We start from the raw sequence: 26,430 nt of genomic DNA, 5'->3' as shown, positions 1-26,430 counted from the left end.
AGTAAGAATAAAAAACAGAGTAGCAGCAGCATATGATGTGTGTGTGTGTGTGTGTGTGTGTGTGTGTGTGTGTGTGTGTGTGTGTGTGTGTGTGCGTGTGCGTATACAGTGAATGTGTGTGGGTTTTGTGTGAGAGTGTCATAGTCAGTGCAAAATAGGGTCATTGCAGGAAGTCCAGGATCCAGTTGCAGAGGTATTCAGTCCCAGGGTCCCTAGCTTGGTAATGAACTTGGAGGGGACTATGGTGCTGAACGCTGAGCTGTAGTCTATGAACAACCTTCTCACATTGACTCCATGGCCAAAAGTATGTTTTGATCTTGGTTAGTGACTCTTTGTTAGTTCCCTCTTCTGTTTGAGCGACATTTTGTTTTTCTAGCTGAGGAATGTAACAGTAGCATCCACATTAATGTAGAAGTGTTTAGAAAGATATTCTGTTCTTATCTACAATAAAAGTTACTCAAATGACACAATATATTATTTACCATTAATATCTATTGGGCACAAAATCATCTGAAACACAACCAAAACAAACACCAAATGCATCCAACAAGTTTGTATAGGCACAAGCTTGATGTTTTCATTGCGTGCTAGGAATATGGTTCCAAATACTACATTTTTGACTACTTTAATAGACATACAAGTGAATTTGTCCCAATACTTTTGGTCCCCTAAAATAGGGGGACTATGTACAAAAAGTGATGTTATTTCTAAACAGTTCAGCTGATATGGATGACAATACCGTCAAATTGAAGTTAGACAGTCTGCACTTTAACCTCGTAGTCATTGCATCATTTCAAATTGAAAGTGCTAGAGTACAGAGCCAAAACAACAACAACATTTTCACTGTCTTTTTGTCTACTTTTGGAGCTCCACTGTAGTTATTTCCACTCTTGTTCAGGTGGGAGAGGGCAGTGTGAAGTGCAATTAAGATTGCATCATCTGTGGATCTGTTGGGGCGAATTGGAGTGGGTCCAGGGTGCCTGGGATGGTGATGTGTGTCATGACCAGCCTTCCAAAGCACTTCATAATTACAGATGTGAGTGCTACAGGTCGGGAGTCATTTAGGCAGGTTTCCTTGGAGTTCATGGGAACAGGGACAATGGTGGTCAGCTTGAAACATGTTGGGATTACTGACTGGGACAAGGAGAGATTTAAAATGTGTCTGAGGCATCTGGATGTATTTCCCTCATGTTAAACTCCTGTACAGTTTTCAGTTACACACACACACACACACACACACACACACACACACACACACACACACACACACACACACACACACACACACACACACACACACACACACACACACACACACACACACACACCTAGCAGGTCAAAGGAAGGGGATACTTTAGCTGTGATACAAAGCCACCTTCAACAAAAAGGAAACCAAAACCCCAGGAGAAAGTAGAGTGGCACTAGCCATCCCTTGACACAGGTTACTTTACTACTTTACCACCAATCCTAACATTAACCATTAGAGTGAGAGAAGAACACCAGACAGTGGTTAGGAATCATGTTAACTCTACTTACTCCCCGAATAGGGAAAAGAAGTCTGGCCCAAATGTGACATTTTTGTCTATGTGGTTCTCTTCTCTGGTTCTCCTAGACTGCTCCAAAAGCGCGCCGTTGCTAACGACGGGTGAGTTGACTATGTCTGTTCCAAGGAATGTGGCATGGTCGCTTACTCTCCGCTTTTGCCTTTGTGTTGCTGCTCTCGTTTACTAGCGCCCTCACTCGCTGGCTGACTGCTATACGCTGACACTGACACATTGCTGGGGATTGAGTGATGTAGGGCCAAGCCAAGGGGGGTGGGACACAGCAAGCTCCACAAATCTCTATTGACAAAGCAACAAAGTGGAGTGAGAGGATTGTGCACACAATACCAATATGCTGTCATCCAATCAAACATACTGTGTATTGTGTACAGCTAAGAGTTATAATTGTTGAAGCACAGGTTGTAGACTACCGTAATAGGTTGGTTTTGTGTAACAGAAAGATATATTTATAGCATTATGATTCAGAAGTTTACAGGTAAGTCAAACAGAGTGAATGTTTTTGGCCAAGTCAACTTCGAAAGCTTTTTTTGTATGAAAGGGATGGCTGAGATATACAGCTTGTTTTTTCTAACCTCATACCGCATTAGGTTGTTTTCTAACCCATTAGCCTAAAACTGCATTAGCTTGTGTTTTCTAACCCCTTAGCCTAAAACCGCATTAGCTTGTGTTTTCTAACCCATTAGCCTAAAACCGCATTAGCTTGTGTTTTCTAACCCATTAGCCTAAAACCGCATTAGGTTGTGTTTTCTAACCCCTTAGCCTAAAACTGCATTAGCTTGTGTTTTCTAACCCCTTAGCCTAAAACCGCATTAGCTTGTGTTTTCTAACCCATTAGCCTAAAACCGCATTAGCTTGTGTTTTCTAACCCATTAGCCTAAAACCGCATTAGCTTGTGTTTTCTAACCCATTAGCCTAAAACCGCATTAGCTTGTGTTTTCTAACCCATTAGCCTAAAACCACATTAGCTTGTGTTTTCTAACCCATTAGCCTAAAACCGCATTAGCTTGTGTTTTGTGACTCAACTGTTGTTTATATGTTTGCTTACTAATACATGTTGTTACGTGTACTAATACAACATACGCGTTGTTTGTGATAATTTAGTCTTATTATTAATGAATGTTGAACCTTGAAATGGTGTTGTTTTACTGTGTACTTACAATAAAAAAACATTGTTTAAAAGTATGTTGCAGTTGAAAATCACAGTTAATTTAATTGAGATTTAGTTTAACAAACCATTGTTGCTACACATTTTGAGCACATTTCTGATTGGTATGTCCTATTGACATCATTGCATGATTCGCACAGTAGTCTGTTACGTAGGCAGATACACAATTATTGTTGAGCACCTTATTTCACTATAGCTCATGTTAGTGTGAAGGAATGCAAGTGTCCCAGCATTCTGGGATTGGAGTGGATTTGATGCATACATTTATAGCCTACTTTATGACTAACATCAGTCTTGTGCACAGTAGGTTTATGCTCCTCGCTGGTGGTCCAATGCCTGTAACTGAGTTGACACTGAACCCAAACCTTTAAACCCTCTTCCCTGGCGGTGTGTAGGAGCAAATCAATGACAGACCTTGCAGTGGACCAGGCAGCACTGAAGCAGGTATGCTACGAGGAACTACAGAAGATCAGAGAGCAAGTCAAGGAGAACGAGGACCAATGGCAGGATGTGAGTGTATATATACCTGCAACCACCACACACCTGGGCTCTGTGTTCAGTAGGCATAATGTAACAAAATGTTTTGTAATGCTAAATAAAAATGTGTGTTTATTATTGGATTAGGAAATCCTGGGGTGTATTCACTAGGAACCAAACAGGATGAAACTGGGAGGGACCTACCTTTATTTGTCCAATAGAAACTCTTGTTTTGGTTGCAATACGTTTTCCCTTGCAAAGCGTTTTTCGACAGTGTACACTCATGAATACACCTCTGCTAGTCCCTCCCTGTGTTAGCCCTTTGGTTAGGTTTGGTGCCAAATGAACCCTGTATGCTCCACATGTCCGCTCACCACTAGGGGTCCCCAATTTACCAGGGGTCGCACACGTTCACCCCAAAAGACTGCTGTTACACTTGACTTAAACCCTCCCTAATATAATAATCAAGACATAACGAATTGATGAGCTAGGCCGGTTTAATCATCATCAATTGTAGTGTTTTCAATCATGTCAATATATAGGCCATGGTTATTGTGTCCTTGTCTGAAATTAGTACACAAGTCAAAGCCATCCCACCTGTCAACAAGTAGCAACATATGATAGATACGTCTAGTAAGTATTTGATATGGGGAAAATGGAAATCTGAAGAGAACATCTATTTTGGCCCAGTGTGGTGAAAGGAGAATGTTTTTTGTAAAGGTGGAGAGAGCGAGAGGGAGCTCAGGAGAAGACAAACAATTGTTTAAACATCACTGCCCTCGTTAAATGTATTCATTGAAGGAGGCACAGCTGAGATTGTGTATTAATGATCAGCACATAATACCTCATCCTACTTTTAGATCTATATTTCCTCATTTGAGTATACACTCAGGCCTGCAGTGGCAACTAAACGCTTATAACACCAAGACAATATTCTGGGAAAGATGACCAATCTTTCAAGGTCATTCCAGAATGTTCCACCGTGTCTAACTAAATTCATGTAATTATTCCACAAACTCCTACAACATGCAGTATATGAGTGCATGTTATTGGTAAAGGCATCATTCTTACACCTACTCATTTAAGGGTTTGTATTTTCTACAATGTAGAATAAAAGTGAAGAGTTCAAAACTATGAAATACCACATATGAAATCATGTAGTAACCAAAAAAGTATAAAATTATATTTTATATTTGAGATTCTTCAAATAGCCACCATTTGCCTGTGACACCTTTGCACACTCTTGGCATTCTCTCAACCATCTTCATGAGGTAGTCACCTGGAATGCCTTTCAATTAACAGGTGTGCAGTCTTAAGTAAATTTGTGGAATTTCTTTCCTTTCTCAATGCATTTGAGCAATCAGTTGTGATGTGACAAGGTAGCAGTGGTATACAGAAGATATCCCTGTTTGGTAAAAGACCAAGTCCATATTATGGCAAGAACAGCTCAAATAAGCAAAGAGAAACGACAGTCCATCATTACTTTAAGACATGAAGGTCAGTCAATCCGGAAAATGTCAAGAACTTTCAAAGTTTCTTCAAGTGCGGTCGCAAAAACCATCAAGCGCTATGATGAAACTGGCTCTCATGAGGATCGACAGAGGAAAGGAAGACCCAGAGTTACCTCTTTGGAGGTTATTAGAGTTACCAGCCCAAATAAATGCTTCACAGTTCAAGTAACAGACACATCTCAACATCAACTGTTCAGAGGAGACTCTGAATCAGGCCTTCATGGTTGAATTGCTGCAAAGAAACCACTACTAAAGGACACCAATAAGAAGAAGAGACTTTTATGGTGTGGGAGTGCTTTGTTTGTGACACTGTCTGTGATTTATTTAGAATTCACACTTAACCATCATGGCTACCACAGCATTCTGCAGCGATATGCCATCCCATCTGGTTTTCCCTTAGTGGGACTATCAGTTTTTTTAACAGAACAATGATCCAACACACCTCCAGGCTGTGTAAGGGCTATTTTGCAAAGAAGGATGGAGTGCGACATCAAATGACCTGGCCTCCACAATCCCCCAACCTCAACCCAATTGAGATGGTTTAGGATGAGTCAGACTGTAGAGGTGAAGGAAAAGCAGCCAACAAGTGCTCAGCATATGTGGAAACTCCTTCAAGACTGTTGGAAAAGAATGCCAAGAGTGTGCAAAGCTGTCAAGGCAAAGGGTGGCTATTTCAAGAATCTGAAATATAAAATATATTTTGATTTGTTTAACACTTTTTTGGTTACTACATGATTCCATATGTGTGTTATTTCATTGTTTTGATGTCTTCACTATTATTCTACAATGTAGAAAATAGTAAAAAATAAAGAGAAACCCTTGAATGAGTAGGCTTCCTAAAAACTTTTGACCTGTAGTGTATGTCTATTAGTGGCGTGATAACATGGTGTCTTAACACAGCATTTAGGTCACACACGGGCCCCAATACACAGGGGACCAGAGGCAGGAGGAGCTAAACTCACACAAATAGGACACTTTCTCAGAATTTAGTCCTTTCTCTTTCTCTCGCTCTATAATCTGCAGCTAACCACGTTTACACTAGCCTTCCTGGCCATCCGTTAGAGGATTTAACATGGGTTTTTCCAAGATGAACGTTTCTAAACTGGTCTCTAGCATGCATTTAATCTCCACAGGACCTCACCAAGTGGAAGAACCGTCGCAAGAGCGTCAACTCTGATATTGTGAAGAAGAAAGAGGAGAGGGAGCAGATTGAGCAGACCACAGAGAGCAGCGGAGGAGGGAGCGGTGGTTTCCTGAGGTCCAACCGGAGGTAAGAGTGACACCTGAGGATAGGTAGACACCAGGGTCAATACGTTCATTAGGGCACTCAATGTAAAAAACCTGCGGAAAACAAATGAGGGTTTCTTACTGGACGTGTTGAGTTGATCCCTCCATGTTCAGGCAGTCCCTCCCTGTTCTTCCATTTGGTGCATTATGAACATGACAGTGGGGACAGGTCGATACCACACCTAGGTCTGGACATGAAACAGTTCCTTTTTTAAATCCATGTGCTGCAGGAAACTACATTGTTAATGTGACAAAACTGTCTGCCAAGGTGATGCCAATTACCACGTTGATTAGCAATCATCTAACAATAACCTATGTAATTAAAGGTGGCAGATAGCCTAGTGGTTAAGAGCATTGGGCCAGCAACCGAAAAGTCACTGGTTCACAATCCTCAAGGTGTTAATGAAATATGTCCTTGACGGTGCAGTTTTGGTTTGCCTGGTACAAGGGCAAACTCCAAGCCAAAATCAAGCACAACTTGAATACTTTCAAGGATTTGACATGTATTTGACCCTGCTCTAGTACAGTACCTATTAGGTTTACTATACTGAGGAAAGGGCGCACACTACAAATGGCAAGGTGCAGATTGACTGAATGTAAGAAGGAATCCTCACAATGACTGAAAAATATGCTGCTAGAGTAGACACCCTCAAGGACAAATCCTGCCTGTTTATAGTTACTATGCTCTCTTTATTCTTTTAACACACAGATACCAAATTACATTTGGACTAGCCATGCTCCTACAAGGAACACGTCCTTCCATTTTTACAGACAATTAGAAACATAATTCATTGGTTGTAGATGTTTAACTACGTTTTAAGTATTTTGTCATCGTAATTCTCATCAGTATTTTTAGACTGTCCGCTTACTGTATATGTACTGATTGCACCAACAAACATGTGTCGATGAAAATGCAGGCACAGATACAGGGCCATACAAAGTTTTGTGTTGTACACAGACTTTTGTGGAGACTTTTGCCCTGAGAGACTGTTAGTCAGTAATTGTCTCTCTGCTAAGTGTGAAAGTGTAGTATAATCGTGGCTTTAATCCTGCCTCCCCTCTACCCCCTCTTTGTTTTATTTTGCCCTGTGTCCCTTTCAACCTTCATCCACCTTTCACTTTTCACCTATTTTTTACCCATCCTCGCTTCCTCTCTTCTCTCTCTCTCTCTCTCTCTCTCTCTCTCTCTCTCTCTCTCTCTCTCACTCTCTCTGTCTCTCTCTCTCTCTCTCTCTCTCTCTCTCTCACTCTCTCTGTCTCTCTCTCTCTCTCTCTCTCACGCATTATACCTCGTAATCCCTTTCCCCTCTCTCCCCTTCTCCTCTCTCTCCCTCCCTCTCTTCCCTCTCTCCTTCACTGTCCTCCCTTTTTCCTCCATCCCTCTCTCTCTTCCATTCCCACAGCTCCATCGGCAGTCGTCTCAACTCCCTCGCCGCCCTGGACCAGGACGTGTTTGAAGACTCCGCTCCGGTCCTCCAAACCCGTACCCTCCCCCCCAGGAGCTACACCATCGACAATCCATACACCCCCGTTGAGCGCCCCAGTCCCACACCCCCCTCCGTGCCCCACCCGAGAGAGGAGAACCCCGCCCCCACCACGGCAACCGACAGGGCCTACTCACCCTCCAGGGGTGACATGAGCAACAGTAGTGACCGTCCCTCCGGTTCAGGTAGCGACATCACAAACAACACTACCACCATCGGTCGTACCTCCAACTACAACCGCTACGTTCCGACACCCTCGGAGAGAGCCCCGACCCCCTCGGAGAGAGCCCCGACCCCCTCGGAGAGAGCCCCGACCCCCTCGGAGAGAGGCCCGACCCCCTCGGAGAGAGCCCCAAGCCCGGCCTTGCGGTACACCAGCGCAGCCAAGATGGAGGAGACCTCCAGCACCACCACCACCCCCAGCTTCCTCCCAAAACTACCCGAGCCCAGGCGCCCGTGGTCAGGCAAGGTGGCTGAAGAAGTGACCACTTCCACTGATGGTGGTTCTCTGTACAAACTACAGCCACTGTACAACTCGGTGGCAATGGAGCAAAAGCCTGTGCCTCCCAGTGTGTCTCGGGTTTCTGCCTCTCTCCCCAGGAGCTACATGAAATCGGATAGTGCTCGCCTCACCTCTGGCATCACGCCACGGCCCTTCGGGAGCCAGTCCACCTGCGTCGCATCGCTGCCACGCGCCTACACCGTGAGTACTGTAGTATACTGTAATATTACCACACCTTCCAGTTTTGTCTGTGTGTGTAGTTGCTTGTTACATCAGGACTGCTCTCGGCAGAAATAGCTTTTTAGGACATCTAGACTAGAGGAGTTGGGTGATATACTTCAATGGCTGTGTACTGGGTCATGTTCATTAGGACACGCAACATAAAACAAATGTTGCAACAAAAAACAAAAATGTCAGTTTCTTATTAGAGTCCAGATAATCGTTCCCTGTTTGTCTGTTTTCCTCCATTTGGTGCATAATGAACATGACCTAAGACTGTAAGAAAGTTGTGTTGTTTGTTGCATTGTGGTCTATTTCCAATGTAGTAGTTGCTCACACCAACTAGCCTGATCTGTGTACCTTAGGGGAGTAACAGTTCACCAAACCCACGGTTCGGTACGTTTTGCGGTTTTGGGGTCACGGTTCAGTTTTGGTACACCTTAAAATTAACTGCCATTCACAATGTTCCTTGCATTGTCTTTTGTGACCGGATTGTTATGTTGGGCCTCACAGGTATCCACTCTGATGCTGCATTTGTAACCATGTGGGAGGGCGGAATTGACCAGTTGTGAAGTCATAAATACCAGACGGATGCATTCATGTTATTTGAACTCGTTGAGAAAAGCAGATTGATTAATGGCCAACAAGCTGTGTCAACCACAAACTAAACGTACAGCTATCAGGCTTGTAAACAAATTATAGAATAAAAAAAAACACATTAACACCACAACTGCTAAAGCAGGCATTTAGACTGCTCGGGAGTGTAAAAAAACACATTAACACCACAACTGCTAAAGCAGGCATTTAGACTGCTCTGGAATGTAAAAAAACACATTAACACTACAACTGCTAAAGCAGGCATTTTGACTGCTCGGGAATGTAAAAAAACACATTATCACTACAACTGCTAAAGCAGGCATTTAGACTGCTCGGGAATGTAAAAAAACACATTATCACTACAACTGCTAAAGCAGGCATTTAGACTGCTCTGGAATGTAAAAAAACACATTAACACTACAACTGCTAAAGCAGGCATTTTGACTGCTCGGGAATGTAAAAAAACACATTATCACTACAACTGCTAAAGCAGGCATTTAGACTGCTCGGGAATGTAAAAAAACACATTATCACTACAACTGCTAAAGCAGGCATTTTGACTGCTCGGGAATGTAAAAAAACACATTATCACTACAACTGCTAAAGCAGGCATTTTGACTGCTCTGGAATGTAAAAAAAACACATTATCACTACAACTGCTAAAGCAGGCATTTTGACTGCTCGGGAATGTAAAAAAAAGACATTATCACTACAACTGCTAAAGCAGGCATTTTGACTGCTCTGGAATGTAAAAAAAAAGACATTATCACTACAACTGCTAAAGCAGGCAATTTGACTGCTCTGGAATGTAAAAAAAAGACATTATCACTACAACTGCTAAAGCAGGCATTTAGACTGCTCAGGAATGTAAAAAAACACATTATCACTACAACTGCTAAAGCAGGCATTTTGACTGCTCTGGAATGTAAAAAAACACATTAACACCACAACTGCTAAAGCAGGCATTTAGACTGCTCGGGAATGTAAAAAAACACATTATCACTACAACTGCTAAAGCAGGCATTTAGACTGCTCTGGAATGTAAAAAAAAGACATTATCACTACAACTGCTAAAGCAGGCATTTAGACTGCTCGGGAATGTAAAAAAACACATTATCACTACAACTGCTAAAGCAGGCATTTTGACTGCTCAGGAATGTAAAAAAACACATTATCACTACAACTGCTAAAGCAGGCATTTTGACTGCTCTGGAATGTAAAAAAACACATTATCACTACAACTGCTAAAGCAGGCATTTAGACTGCTCGGGAATGTAAAAAAACACATTATCACTACAACTGCTAAAGCAGGCATTTAGACTGCTCGGGAATGTAAAAAAAACACATTATCACTACAACTGCTAAAGCAGGCATTTAGACTGCTCTGGAATGTAAAAAAAACACATTAACACTACAACTGCTAAAGCAGGCATTTTGACTGCTCGGGAATGTAAAAAAACACATTATCACTACAACTGCTAAAGCAGGCATTTAGACTGCTCGGGAATGTAAAAAACACATTATCACTACAACTGCTAAAGCAGGCATTTAGACTGCTCGGGAATGTAAAAAAACACATTATCACTACAACTGCTAAAGCAGGCATTTAGACTGCTCTGGAATGTAAAAAAACACATTAACACTACAACTGCTAAAGCAGGCATTTTGACTGCTCGGGAATGTAAAAAAACACATTATCACTACAACTGCTAAAGCAGGCATTTAGACTGCTCGGGAATGTAAAAAAACACATTATCACTACAACTGCTAAAGCAGGCATTTTGACTGCTCGGGAATGTAAAAAAACACATTATCACTACAACTGCTAAAGCAGGCATTTTGACTGCTCTGGAATGTAAAAAAAACACATTATCACTACAACTGCTAAAGCAGGCATTTTGACTGCTCGGGAATGTAAAAAAAAGACATTATCACTACAACTGCTAAAGCAGGCATTTTGACTGCTCTGGAATGTAAAAAAAAGACATTATCACTACAACTGCTAAAGCAGGCATTTTGACTGCTCTGGAATGTAAAAAAAAGACATTATCACTACAACTGCTAAAGCAGGCATTTAGACTGCTCAGGAATGTAAAAAAACACATTATCACTACAACTGCTAAAGCAGGCATTTTGACTGCTCTGGAATGTAAAAAAACACATTAACACCACAACTGCTAAAGCAGGCATTTAGACTGCTCGGGAATGTAAAAAAACACATTATCACTACAACTGCTAAAGCAGGCATTTAGACTGCTCTGGAATGTAAAAAAAAGACATTATCACTACAACTGCTAAAGCAGGCATTTAGACTGCTCGGGAATGTAAAAAAACACATTATCACTACAACTGCTAAAGCAGGCATTTTGACTGCTCAGGAATGTAAAAAAACACATTATCACTACAACTGCTAAAGCAGGCATTTTGACTGCTCTGGAATGTAAAAAAACACATTATCACTACAACTGCTAAAGCAGGCATTTAGACTGCTCGGGAATGTAAAAAAACACATTATCACTACAACTGCTAAAGCAGGCATTTAGACTGCTCGGGAATGTAAAAAAACACATTATCACTACAACTGCTAAAGCAGGCATTTAGACTGCTCTGGAATGTAAAAAAACACATTAACACTACAACTGCTAAAGCAGGCATTTTGACTGCTCGGGAATGTAAAAAAACACATTATCACTACAACTGCTAAAGCAGGCATTTTGACTGCTCGGGAATGTAAAAAAACACATTATCACTACAACTGCTAAAGCAGGCATTTTGACTGCTCTGGAATGTAAAAAAACACATTATCACTACAACTGCTAAAGCAGGCATTTTGACTGCTCGGGAATGTAAAAAAAAGACATTATCACTACAACTGCTAAAGCAGGCATTTTGACTGCTCTGGAATGTAAAAAAAAGACATTATCACTACAACTGCTAAAGCAGGCATTTTGACTGCTCTGGAATGTAAAAAAAAGACATTATCACTACAACTGCTAAAGCAGGCATTTAGACTGCTCAGGAATGTAAAAAAACACATTATCACTACAACTGCTAAAGCAGGCATTTTGACTGCTCTGGAATGTAAAAAAAACACATTAACACCACAACTGCTAAAGCAGGCATTTAGACTGCTCGGGAATGTAAAAAAAGACATTATCACTACAACTGCTAAAGCAGGCATTTAGACTGCTCTGGAATGTAAAAAAAAGACATTATCACTACAACTGCTAAAGCAGGCATTTAGACTGCTCGGGAATGTAAAAAAACACATTATCACTACAACTGCTAAAGCAGGCATTTTGACTGCTCAGGAATGTAAAAAAACACATTATCACTACAACTGCTAAAGCAGGCATTTTGACTGCTCTGGAATGTAAAAAAACACATTATCACTACAACTGCTAAAGCAGGCATTTTGACTGCTCTGGAATGTAAAAAAACACATTATCACTACAACTGCTAAAGCAGGCATTTAGACTGCTCGAGAATGTAAAAAAACACATTAACACCACAACTGCTAAAGCAGGCATTTAGACTGTTAATAATGTGTTGTTGCATTTACCTGTCAAATGCTGTTCTAGAGGCCGTTTCCTTAGTCGCACTGAGGAAACAGTATAGATGAGTTTCCCACTAGTAATTACCAGTTTGAGGGCTGTTGAAGTGGATTTTTCCCAGTCGTATGTGTTAAATTCCCACTTCCCACTAGGTTACAAACACACCATCACCCTGCATTCTTCAGTGCCAGATGCACACTTGTGACTCTCATAAAAGGGAGGTGTCTAGCATGGTACTCCGGGCTAATGTGATGGGGTGTCACTGTTAAAGATCCAATGCAGATGTTTTTATCTCTATATCAAATCAATTATGGGTAACAATTAAGTACCTTACCTTGATTTGTTTTAAAGTAAAATGGTTAAAATATATATATATAATAGGGCAATTTCTCAAGCAATCATTTTTCCAGGATTGTCTTTTCTGAGTGGGAAGGGGAAAACTGTAAACTAGCTTTCATTGGCATAGCGGTTTCTTATTGGTCTAACTAATTTACCACCTGGTGATGTCACCAGACAGGCCAAATCCCGTCAAAACAGGCAGAAATTTCAGGGGGTCTTTTAAAACAGGTCTTCTACTAAAAGGACATTAACATAATTTTCACAATTTCACAGTATTATTTCAAATATATATATATATATATATATATATATATATATATATATATATATATATATATATATATAAAGCACAGGGAAATCATGTTTTTGACTGCAATGGGCCTTTGAGTAAGCGCAACAATTCATTGAAAACTTTGGCTTGCTTATATAGAGCGAGTACTACCTGTTTGCTGAAGTGGCTGCACAGGGGACGTTTGTAAAGTGTCTGGAGCACTTCCACCAGGCGCATATCCCCGGCTATAAACCAAAGACTGTAACAAATGTACAAAATAGCTCTTGTAATGTCTTTGGCCTGGTCAGTTTCTTTGCATTTCCGTCTTGCTCCAGTATACTGGGGTGATGTCAGTGTAGATGTGTCAACATACTTGAGGTGCCATTCTTGTTGAGCGTGGGGATATACTGTCAATGTTTAATCCACAAGTCTGTCCATAGCCATTGTAATCTACTGCGCCTCACAAAAGGACAGTTTAAAATGCACCAATTAAGATTACAATTTTGATTAAACGTGCACATAGGCTCTAACCGGTGCGTCAACCTAATTAACATAATACAACATTCTCACACACTCCGTCAGTTAAAAAATGTATTAAAAAAAATAATTGTACCTTTATTTAACTAGGCAAGTCAGTTAAGAACAAATTCTTATTTACAATGACAGCCTACCGGGGAACAGTGGGTTCCCTGCCTCGTTCAGGGGCAGAACAAGAAATGTTTACTTTTCAGCTCGGGGATTCGATCCAGTAACCTTTCGGTTACTGGCCCAACGCGCTAACCACTAGGCTACCTGCCGCTAGAGATATACATTTTTTGCATCTCAATCCACCCCATCTGCCAATGTCGCACTTCCACATCTGCGTGAAAGGTGGCAGAGCCAGAGCGGTGTTTGTCAGACCATGAAATATCCCGAAAATTGGTCTCAACGCAAAAATGACTGTAGCATCCGAACGGTTTGGCCTACAAACTATTATGACCACTCTATGGAAATGGGAGACTCTCATAAACACGAGGCCGTTTTTCCTCACCCAAAAGTGTCACGGGACTCGTCTGAAGATAACCTTTGGGAAGTATTCAGGCCACTTGACTTTTTCCACATTTTGTTACGTTACAGCCTTAATTAATCTACACACGATACCCCATAATGACAAAGCGAAACAGGTTTTTAGACATTTTTGCAAATTGATTAAATATGGAAAACAGAAATACCATATTTACATAAGTATTCAGACCCTTTGATATGAGGTTTGAAGTTGAGCTCAGGTGCATCCAGTTTCCATTGATCATCCTTGACGTGTTTCTACAACTTGATTGGAGTCCACCTGTGCTCTATTCCTTTTTAACCTAAAAAACTCCCTAGTCATTGCCTATGACAACCATACCCATAGCATGATACAGCCACCACCATGCTTGAAAACATGAAGAGTGATGTTGGATTTGCCCAACACTTTGAATTCAGGACACATTTTCTGCAGTATTACTTTAGTACCTTGTTGCGAACAGGATGCATGTTTGGGAATATTTGTATTCTGTACAGACTTCCTTCTTCTCACTCTGTCATTTATGTTAGTATTGTGGAGTAACTACAGTGTTGTTGATCCATCCTCAGTTTTCTCCTTTCACAGCCATTAAACTCTAACTGTCAGTCACCAATGGCCTCATGGTGAAATACTTGAGTGGTTTGCTTTCTCTCGGGCAACTGAGTTAGGAAGGCTGCCTGTGTCTTTGTAGTGACTGGTTATATTGATACCCCATCCAAAGTGTAATTAGTAACTTCACCGTGCTCAAAGGGATATTCATTGTCAGCTTTTTCTTTTGACCCATTTACCAATTTGTGCCCTCCTTTGCGAGGCATTGGAAAACTTTGGTGTTTGTGGTTGAGTCTAGGTTTATAATTCACTGCTCAACTGAGAGACCTTACAGATAATTGTATGTGTGTGGTACAGAGATGAAATAGTCATTCAAAAACCATTTTAAACACTATTATTGCACACAGAATGAGTCTATGCAACTTATGTGACTTCTTAAGCAATGTTTTATTCCTGAACTTACAGTATTTAGGCTTTCCATAACACAGGGATTGAATGCTTATTGACTGTAGACAACTTTTAATTTTGAATTAATTTGTAAAAAAACTCTAAAAACACAATTCCCCTTTGACGTTATGGGGTATTGCAGGCCAGTGACACAAAATGTCAATGTAATATAGTTTTTAAAGGCTGTAAAACAACAAAATGTCAAAGGTCTGAAGGAAGGATCTGTAAATATAGGCTCCTTGTTAACCATATAAATATTGACTCCTCAGAAAAGTGTGAACGGCGAGATGGATGTCACCAAGAAGTCGTCGGCCCCCAGCCGCTATAGCCAGGTCATGACCTCCGAGGACGAGGCACGTTCCCACTCCAACTCTGCCAACAGCAGTGGAGGAGAGGAAGAGGAGGAGGAGGAAGAAGAAAAGAGAGAGACGGTAAGGGGAGTGAACCCCACACTGGTCCCTCCTCAGGCCAGGAGTCCTTTCACTGCACTCCAGCCCCCGAAAGTGGCCTCCTCAGCCCCGGTCAGTCCTGTACCTGCAAAGGACACAAACCAGGTAGGCTTAGATTTTGGCTGCTATCAAGCCCCCCCCCCCCAAAAAAAAACACTGAACTAAACTTAAACAACTTAAACCAAATATAAAGTATGTCGAAAAGATGATGGCCTATATCTTTTTTTATAATAGAATCTTTGAGAACACCAAAATAAAGCTAAACAGTCAGGGGAATAAAAAATTCCCAAAACAATGAATTTAACAGTATTGTTTTTTTATTAAGTTTGAGCAAAATTACACAGCATTAGCCATGGCAAAATGCATAGACTTGCAGGAAATTATAGTTAAAACTGCTAAATGTTCTCTCAGCTACATGGCGGAATATGTAGAATTTCTGGAAATTGGCTTAAAGTTTGATGTTTTAAACATCAAGATGGGGGGGCCTATAAAATGTTCAAACTAATTCATCTGCGCTGACTGCGCCCATTGCCACGCCACTAGCCAGGAAAAAACCTGATTAGGCAGATAAGTATTTTTCAGAGCAAACTTGAGTGAGTGACTACGATTTACACTGGATACTGCATGCATACTGTACTATGTAGTAGTGATGGGGGGGGGGGGGGGGTAGTTACGTATCAACATATTATTTTTGACAATATATTGTATTGTTTTGGCAATATCGTGAGGTCTCTGGCAATTCCCAGCCCTTCTATGCAGCTAGTGCGAGAGACAGTAGGAGTGATGCTTGCCATTGTCAGACTGCAATTAATAATTCATAGTGAAGACCAAATGTTATCCGTTCCCTGGCTTGGAACACAGCCTAACATTCTTAATGTGTGTGTTTGTGTGTTGTGTAGGAGAGCTACGCAGACATGCGGATCAGTCTCAACCAGAAGCCCAACAGCAGTCGAGACTTTGGCTTCCAGACTGAGTGGGACTCCACTGGAGCACACGTCACCTCCATCCAATCAGGTAAACACACACACACACACACACACACACACACACACACACACACACACACACACACACACACGGTAAACACACACGGTAATCACAAAGTAACAACTTCCACATGATATACTTCAGTATTTACTGTAGTGTTTTTGCAGACATGACTGAAGTATCTTTAGAATTCACTATGGGGTTTTGCGGACATGACTAGTGTGTTGTAGTAACACCTGCTGACTAGGGTTAGCTAAAATGGCAGACCAGACTATGCCAGTTACTGTTTAATGAGGGGAACACCTCAACCAGAACATAAGACACCGGTTCATGACAGACCACCTATTGAGTTGGGTCAACAGTTCTGAGCAATGCAATGGACCAGACAACACCTTCCAAACATATACATTTTTTATTACAATTGTAACATTAGACAGGTTATAGGTCCATAAAAGGGACACCGCACACAGAAAGATATAAAGAACAAGCAAAGTTTAAAAAAGCTTAAAGGATTAGGTTTGCTTGTTTGACAGATAAATGACATGCATTAACAAGTACACCAAAATGACTTCTCAGATCAGTCACACTGGATAGTACTGTTGTATTTCAGAAAGCTTTCAGAGATTCAGCTGACCTAGTTCACAAGATGACAAAAACAGTGACAGACAATACTGTACTTCCGAGGGTAGGAAATAAAGAACAGTTAACCACTGTATTTGCATAAACAATATATATTTTAGAAATACATATTACTTTACTTAAAGACAGACTTTCACATGAGTACAGTAGACAGGGAAGAGGTAGGGGATCTTCATGAGGGGGAATGGAGTCTACGACATTAAAAAGGGCACTTACAACAAAAAAAGGAATGTACAGTAATATCAGGCAAGTAACTATTCAGAATTTGGGTAATTTTACAACATGACATTCAACAGCTAGGCTACCCTGCCGCCCCAAATGTACTTATAACATCCAGTGCAGTTGGGGCAGAGTGTGAGTGAATGTATCAATGTCCTCTGTTTTTAGTCTATGCAGTATAATGGACTGACTAGTTCAAATGTGTGTGATGTGAGAATGTATGTGTATGTGATCCTTTTAATGTAAGGTGATGCCAAATAAAAATGTTCATCCTGGATGGACAGTTTTATTCTATTCTACATGACAGATTTGATACCATTGATTTGATTCTATTCCAGCCATTACAATGAGCCCTGTATTTCAGTCAGAACACTGCTGGTGTTCTTCAGTTCGTGAGCTAGTAGGACCCGATGGGACCAAGTAACAGAGCGTGTGACAGGCCTTATGTAGGGCAGCCTCTATCTGGGTCAGATCTGCTGGCCCTGTCTCTCTCTAGCCTATATATATGTACTAAGGAATCACTTGGCTATCGCTGCACCACTGAAAAAGGTACTGATGCCACTCTGTGCACAAAATGGTGGAATCGCTGTTTCTAGTTATGGTAACGGTGATGTTCGCATTCATGCTTATACTGTAGGTTAGGTTTGCCCTAATTTGCTATGGGAGTAGCTGTCACCTGTTGTCATACCACCCCATCAGTGCAGATGAGGGAAGGAGACAAGAAGCAGAAGCCACTTTAAATAATTGAGATGGTTTATTGCAATCCCTGCCTTGTCCTATCTCGGGCATGTCTTTTATAAAAAAATATATAATGTAAATTAATGTATTGAATATTCTAAACATACAATATACTTGCAGTGAAGCCGCTCAACAACTACATCATACCAGTCATCCAACAGATTCCCATTCAGAGCGACACACAGAAGCATCCAGGGTCAAATGCCCTGCTCAAGGGCACGTTGACCGATCTACCACCAGGCCAAAAAATGTGAACCCGAACCCTCCAAGATCCCCCCACAGTTCCCCAATAGCTGTCCCTCAACCATTCGAGACCCCTCCCACTGTCCCCCACCCCCCCCCCCACTAAGAAAAATCTAAAATACAGTTAATTCCATTCCCCACCCTCAAGAACCCCCCCCCCCCCCCCCAATACACCAACAACCAAGAGAATGAACTAAAGAGAAAAAAGGAAAAGACAGAATAAAACATCAATGGAAAAACATTATAAAACAAAATAATACATTTAAATCAAAGGACATCAAGGACAACTAAAATCATAACAGCAATGCCAACTGTATATGTTTGTGTGCATGTCGGGCACTATTACATGTATGTGTGTGTTCTTGTATGTGTTTAATTGAATGAGAGTGTGTGTATATGCATGTGTACAAACACCTGCACGGCTTCAGCCTCAGGCAAACTGGCATTAGTTGTAAAAACACTGCCCCTCAGTGTCACTCAAACGTACTTTTATGTTATGTTTTATTTAGACTTTATTTTTACTTTTATCTTTGACCATCATTCTATCTCCCACACAGCAACTCCAATTCCACATACCAACCCTCAGCTTCCCTCAGCCCATCCCACCTATCTCTGCTGGCCACCCACTTTGGGTTTTTACACAACACATATCTTTCAACTATGCTGTGATGTTTAGGAAACAATTTCAATCTATCTAATTTAATAGAATCCACAGGTTGCAAGTTGAAGATGAATACTTTTACTAAGAGTATTAGTATATAAGTAATTCACTGACCTGGTCTCTCCAGATCTCCTAACAGTACTATTTCTAGGGTCAATTTTAGATCAATGCTATGCATTTTCAGCCATTTCTGAACCTGAGACCAGAAACAGGCTACCTGAGGGCAATACCAAAATAAATGGTCTATTGATTCTGTATCCTCACAACAAAATCTGCAGAGCTTCGATGATTTTAAGCCCCAAATATTCAACATTTTGTTGAAAAAATTCTATAAAATAATTTTAGCTGAAAAGCACTAAGTCTTGAATCTGAAGCATTGTTTTATATATCAATTACCATGGAATCGGTACATCAAAAATCTCTTCCCAACTATTTTGCAATCTGTATGATACAGTTGTCAACATCCTGGTCCTCAAATGAAACTGGTATACTTTCCTATTTATGCTATTTTTATTCCTCTGCCAGTTTTGATCCTTTATAATGGGCAGACAGACCAGTTCCCTACCTCCTCCCGCTGCCATCTGCCTCTTCCATTTTTGGGGTAATGCTGTAATCAATTGGTTGTACTCTTGGATTGCGCAGACCTTTCAGTACAATTCTGATAACTCCATGAAGGACATAACTCTACCATTCCAATATACAATATAATTTATTAAGAACAAAATACCCTTTAAAACATCTTTCCCATAAACACATGTGTTTTATCAACCAACACATTTGAGTTCAGCCATAATATTTGTTGTAATATTTGTTCTATCTTTTCAGGGGGTGAAATTGAAATTGTAGCCAGCTCTGCAATGCTTGTTTGAAAAAGAGAGATACTTTGAAAAAAGTATCATTTTCAGTTAATTGAAAATGAGACATGGCAATCTGCACAAATGCAAAAAGGCCATTTTTAAACAATGGATGAGCTTTTCTTAGCAATCTACTTGAGAACCATTTAGAGTTCAAATAAAACCTTTGAATGAGTGAAGCTTTTAGAGAGAGCTTTAGTGCTTTTATATTTAATAATCTCAACCCACCCAATTCATATTCATTATATAGATAGGCATGTTTTATTATGTCTGGTTTAGCGTCCCAGATAAAGCTAAATATTCTTTGCTCAAATAATTTGAAAAACAAATAATCAGGAGTAGGCAGCGCCATAAGTAAGTGAGAAAACTGAGATATGACTAAGTAGTTAATCAGGGCAATTTTTCCATAAATAGACCTCTCTCTCCATGGTTGCAGGATCTTGTCTATTTTTACAAGTTTTTTATTGAAATTCATTGTGGAGAGGGGGTGAAATTGAAATTGTAGCCAGCTCTGCAATGCTTGTTTGAAAAAGAGAGATACTTTGAAAAAAGTATCATTTTCAGTTAATTGAAAATGAGACATGGCAATCTGCACAAATGCAAAAAGGCCATTTTTAAACAATGGATGAGCTTTTCTTAGCAATCTACTTGAGAACCATTTAGAGTTCAAATAAAACCTTTGAATGAGTGAAGCTTTTAGAGAGAGCTTTAGTGCTTTTATATTTAATAATCTCAACCCACCCAATTCATATTCATTATATAGATAGGCATGTTTTATTATGTCTGGTTTAGCGTCCCAGATAAAGCTAAATATTCTTTGCTCAAATAATTTGAAAAACAAATAATCAGGAGTAGGCAGCGCCATAAGTAAGTGAGAAAACTGAGATATGACTAAGTAGTTAATCAGGGCAATTTTTCCATAAATAGACCTCTCTCTCCATGGTTGCAGGATCTTGTCTATTTTTACAAGTTTTTTATTGAAATTCATTGTGGAGAGCTTATTTATATATTTTGTGAAATGAATACTGAGTATGTCTACTTCACCATCAGCCCATTTTATAGGTAAACTGCAGAGACATGTAAAAGTTGTATTTTTTAAAGATCCAATACGTAATATTGTACACTTATCATAATTAGGTTTTAATCCAGAGAGTACAGTAAAGTTATCTAGATCTTCAATGAGACATTGCAGGGATCTAGCTTGCGGACTTAATATAAAACTTGAGTCATCGGCACACATGGACACTGTTCTTAAGCCTTGGATTTCTAATCCTCTAATGTTGTTATCTGATTTTAGTAGCTAGCATTTCGATGGCCATAACGAATAGACATGGTGACAGCGGACACCCTTGTTTAACTCCTCTTGACAATTCAAAACTCTCTGAGAAGTAGCCGTTATTTACTATATTACACTTGGGGTTGCTATACATTATTTTTACCCATTTTATGAGAATTACCGAAATTGAAAAAATCCAGGCATTTATAAATAAAATCCAGTCTTACTTTATCAAATGCCTTTCAAAATCCGCTATAAATACCATTCCTGGCTTCTTATATTTTACATGATGTTTTATTATTTCTAGTACTCGTCGTATATTATCTCCAATGTATCGTCCATGTAAAAAAACCTGTCTGATCAGGATGAACACAACCTGGTAAAACCCTTTTAATTCGGAGTGCTATGCATTTCGCCAGTATTTTTGCATCACAACATTGAAGTGTAAGGGGCCTCCAGTTTTTTAGATAGACCGGGTCTTTATATTTACCATCTGGGTCTTGTTTTAATAATAGAGAAATCAGACCTTCCTGCTGAGTACCTGACAGACTACCATTTCTATAGGAGTAGTTAAAACAATCTAGCAAAAAATACTTGATATACCTCTCCCGGTATGCCATCAAGCCCTGGTGAAAGGATTTAATAACCTTAATTGCCTCAAAAAGTTATTCCTCTGTAATTTGGCCTTCGCACTGATCTTTCTGTACATTTGTTAATTTTCCATTTTTTATATTATTTGGAAAGGAATTCCTTACCATAATCTTCCTTCAGTGGCAGAGGATGAGACGGAAAAGAGAACATCTGCCTTAAAATATTATTCTGAGAATCATAGATGACTCCGTCTTTAGTAACGAGTTTCTGCAAATTCTTTTCTCGGGCATGTCTTTCTATTTTGACATCTTACCCTTATCTTGAACTCTACATTGCTACTCTGACACATGTCCTCTATCTCACCCCTTGTGCCCTCCACATTACATTATCTATATCAGAACCCTGTCTATCTGACCTCTCTGCCCATCTCTGTGCCCCCCAGGCAGCCCAGCGGAGCTGTGCCAACTGCAGGTGGGAGACGAGGTGCTGGCGGTGAGCGGGCACAGGGTGGCAGAGATGAGCTACGGCGAGTGGAAGAGCAGCACAGAGCAGGCCCTGCAGCAGGGCAGCCTCACCATGGACATACGTCGCCACGGCAGGAACAGTGAGTAGACGACTGGAGAGAGAGAGTGTGCGGGCATGTGTGTGCGTGCGTGCAAATGTCTGCGTGTGGTTGTTTGAGGCACGTCGAGAATTTGTATTTTTAGTGTCAGTGTTGTTTTTGTTTGTTGTGTTGGTAAACTATTGTGACACATTGAATTGGTCAGTAAATTGTTGTGCTCAATTATTTCATGGCAGTTTAATTATAATTTCATTGTCTCAATAGTTTTCTAGTCTATTCTGGGATCAAATCAAGTTTATTGATCACGTACACAGATTTGTTGGTGTTATAGCAGGTGCAGCAAAATGCTTGTTACTAGCTCCAATAGCACAGTAGAATGTCTAGCAAATACAATACAAATACATAATCTAAAAATCTGATCAAGAAATGTCAAAACGAGTCTTATTAACAATTCAAAGTAGATATATTAGAGTGAGCAGTGTCAGAGTCCAGAATATAAATATGTGGTGTGTATAGACAGTATATCATTTGGAAAAGAAAAGGGTATGCCCAGTAATAGGTATAGTAGAATGAGCTATCTCAAGAATACAGTATATACATCCACAGTGATTAAACAACAGTATATTAACAGTATATGAAGTCACCAGTGTTCAATGTCTCTACAGTATATACATGGGGCATTAGTCTCAAGGTGCAGGACAGAGTACCGGGCAGGTAGCCATTAGTGATGGCTGTTCAACAGTCTGATGGCCTGGTGATAGAAGCTGTTTCTCAGTCCCGGCTCTGATGCACCTGTACCGTCTCTGTCTGCTAGATGGTAGCAGAGTGAACAGACCGTGGCTTGGGTGGCTGAGGTCCTTAAGGATAACCTTTTAGTTAGTGATATGGGAGCTCAGTTTTGACTGTCTGTCTGTTTTACTTTTCGTCTGCCTGTATCTCTGTATTTCTGTTTCTTTCTTCCCTTCTCTGTCTGTTTGTGTATGTTTGTTTCTGAATGTTTATCTCTGTCTGTTTCTGTCTTCCCTCTGTTCTCCTGTGTGCATTCCTTATGTGGTGCCTACCTTATGGAGAGTTAACCCAACCTCTGGTACAGGGTCCACCTTATGGAGAGTTAACCCAAACTCTGGTACAGAGCCCACCTTATGGAGAGTTAACCCAAACTCTGGTACAGGGTCCACCTTATGGAGAGTTAACCCAAACTCTGGTACAGAGCCCACCTTATGGAGAGTTAACCCAAACTCTGGTACAGAGCCCACCTTATGGAGAGTTAACCCAAACTCTGGTACAGGGTCCATCTTATGGAGAGTTAACCCAAACTCTGGTACAGGGTCCACCTTATGGAGAGTTAACCCACACTCTGGTACAGGGCCCACCTTATGGAGAGTTAACCCAAACTCTAGCACAGGGCCTAATGTGTCCAGACTTGGTCTATTTACAGTATGTTTTCCCCAACAGGCTTACACATGCTATTATAACACGATTACACCACCAAAACATTAATCAGTCTATTACGTTGCATAATAGACACTTTTGCAGGAGAGCGTGTAAGCCTGTTGGTAAATCTTAGGGGTTTGTAGATTGTGCATGGGTTGGGAAGGTGGTTTCTAAATCCTCCCGCTGTTCTTGTGAATAACAAAACAATCTTATTGTCCCTTCCAAGCTGTAGCGTCTGTACTTTGTCCTATAGTTGTATAGTAGTACTTTTAAAGTACCTTTCCTAATACTGTGCTTTCACGCACACACACATACTCTCTCTTACACACATACATTGTCTTTCACTCTCTCTCACACACACCCCCCTTTGATTCTTTGCCATTGTCATGTGTCTGCGATGTTCAGACTGGGACAGAGACCTACCTTCCCTGCCGTGCAAAAGCCATAAGACCATCAATCTGACCAGTATGAATCATCATTCAACATTTATAGGTTCCCCCAACACAGCCACTGTTAACTCAACCTCCAGCTTGGCTTTCACATCTCAGGGATCCATAGAAACCACCAAGGAAATCGGCATCCAACAAATCATTGTGAGTTTTACACGAAGACCTCATGTTGTTGATAGTGTTCTAGTGTTTCTTGTTAGCTTTCTACTCACAAATACCCAGATAAGATATTGCATTATCACAAAGTTGCAAATATGTTGTGAAACGGTTGGTAAGGGCATTGATATAGGACATTCCTTCATCTTGTTGCAGGATGTGGCATCCATTGGAATGAATGGAGGTTCCCGTGACAAGACGGTGACCATGAAAAACAAAGGTAAAGAGCATAGAGCAGAGATACTAACCAGAGTGTTTATGACTTAGCCTTTATTAACATCAACAAGCTTGAGAAAGAAATGACAACATTCTCTCTTTGGGACTGTATGTGTTTTTGATGGTGAAATGCTCCTTGCTCAATTATGTACTGATGATATTATGATGTTCTGTTTGCTTGTAATGTTGGATATGTTTGTGTGAGCATTTTGGAAAGAGCTGGCCTGAGCTTATATAAGTTTGTTTTTATTTTGAATGTGACGACGTAATCCTAATGAAATTGTCATGTTTTCAGTGGGGGATGATGTAGATTTTGATAGATGTTACCCATGCCATGATACTGTAGAAGCTATTACTTCAATGTTTCTCTCCCAGCTCCTCCCTTACACTCTGTGTTCCTGTTCTGATTTCTCCATCTCTCACGTAGAGTCTGTAGAACCCATATCTTTGAAAAACTTAAAACGGAGGTCAGAGTTTTTTGAACAAGGTAAAAAAGGCCCTGACTGTGCCCTGGTATTGGTGACGGGTTATTAGCAATAGTCTGTGTTACTATCAGGAGGCTGGGTGCTCTGGGCTTCCATCTCTTTCTCTCTATCCCAGTGGTTCTCCTATGGACCTACCTGACCTGGTATAAAGGGTTTTGGCTCAACTATGACTTAACCTAATCATTATGATCAATTGTTTTTTAAATTTAGATGATTACGGGAAGGTTGAGAGAAAAAAGTTGAATACTCAGCAGTTCCCCAGGGCTCCGTGTTGGGCCCGCTGCTTTTTGGGCTTTTTGTTGTTTGTTTTTAGGTTGTCTTTGAAGCCAATGCCTTTTTCCGACTGCATGTTTGCATTGATGGCAACTTTGCATACTCTTGGCATTCTCTCAACCAGCTTCACCTGGAATGCTTTTCCAACAGTCTTTAAGGAGTTCCCATATATGCTGAGCACTTGTTGGCTGCTTTTCCTTCACTCTGCGGTCCAACTCATCCCAAACCATCTCAATTGGGTTCAGGTTGCGTGATCGTTGAGGCCAGGTCATCTGATGCAGCACTCAATCGCTCTCCTTCTTAGTCAAATAGCCCTAACACAGCCTGGAGGAGGGCTGGCTCATTGTCCTGTTGAAAACAAATGATAGTCCCACTAAGCGCAAACCAGATGGGATGGCGTATCGCTGCAGAATGCTGTGGTAGCCATGCTGGTTAAGTGTGCCTTTAATTCTAAATAAATAACTGACAGTGTCACCAGCAAACCACCCTCACACCTCCTCCTCCATGCTTTATGGTGGGAACTACGTCTCACAAAGACATAGCGGTTGGAACCAAAAGTCTTGGACTCATCAGACCATAGGACAGATTTCCACCCTTCTAATGTCCATTGCTCGTTTTCTTGGCCCAAGTAAGTCTTCTTATTATTGGTGTCCTTTAATAGTTATTTCTTTGCAGAAATTTGACCATGAAGGCCTGATTTCACACAGTCTCCTCTGAACAGTTGATGTTGAGGTGTGTCTGTTAATTGAACTCTGTGAAGCATTTATTTGGGCTGCAATTTCTGAGGCTGGTAACTCTAATGAACTTATCCTCTGCAGCAGAGGTAACTCTGGGTCTTCCTTTCCTGTGGCGGTCCTCATGAGAGCCAGTTTCATCATAGCGCTTGGTTTTACTTGAAGAAACTTTCAAAGTTCTTGACATTTTCAAAATTGAGTGACCTTCATGACTTAAGATAATGATGGACTGTCGTTTCTCTTTGCTCATTTGAGCTGTTCTTGCCTTAATATGGACTTGGTCTTTTACCAAATAGGACTATATTCTGTATACCAACCCTACCTTGTCACAACACAACTGATTGGCTCAAACACATTAAGAAGGAAAGAAATTCCACTATTTAACTTTTAACAAGGCACACCTGTTAATTGAAATGCATTCCAGGTGACTACCTCATGAAGCTTGTTGAGAGAATGCC

At 40.7% G+C, this 26,430-nt stretch overlaps 1 protein-coding gene across 50 annotated transcripts in view; it reads left to right on the top strand.

The window, feature by feature from the left end:
- Positions 1-26,430, top strand: part of LOC110501241 (LIM domain only protein 7) — a 137,434-nt gene that overhangs the window by 85,424 nt on the left and 25,580 nt on the right. For 11 of the 50 annotated variants that reach the window (XM_090215120.1, XM_036959617.2, XM_090215121.1 and 8 more), the window contains 10 exons: positions 1,613-1,645; positions 3,123-3,237; positions 5,849-5,985; positions 7,406-8,189; positions 15,276-15,560; positions 16,355-16,469; positions 22,106-22,267; positions 24,065-24,252; positions 24,421-24,484; positions 24,908-24,967. In XM_090215120.1, coding sequence (XP_090071246.1) covers positions 1,613-1,645; positions 3,123-3,237; positions 5,849-5,985; positions 7,406-8,189; positions 15,276-15,560; positions 16,355-16,469; positions 22,106-22,267; positions 24,065-24,252; positions 24,421-24,484; positions 24,908-24,967 — 1,943 coding nt within the window. The remainder of the gene's footprint in view (positions 1-1,612; positions 1,646-3,122; positions 3,238-5,848; positions 5,986-7,405; positions 8,190-15,275; positions 15,561-16,354; positions 16,470-22,105; positions 22,268-24,064; positions 24,253-24,420; positions 24,485-24,907; positions 24,968-26,430) is intronic. The other 39 variants (XM_090215147.1, XM_090215133.1, XM_090215129.1 and 36 more) reach the window with 7 other exon arrangements.

Source organism: Oncorhynchus mykiss, chromosome 22, assembly GCF_057628025.1.
Source record: "Oncorhynchus mykiss isolate SJ-2025 chromosome 22, ASM5762802v1, whole genome shotgun sequence".
NCBI lineage: Eukaryota > Metazoa > Chordata > Actinopteri > Salmoniformes > Salmonidae > Oncorhynchus > Oncorhynchus mykiss.
The sequence above is the reverse complement of the archived record's forward strand: the minus strand, read 5'-3'. Positions and strand labels throughout refer to the sequence as shown.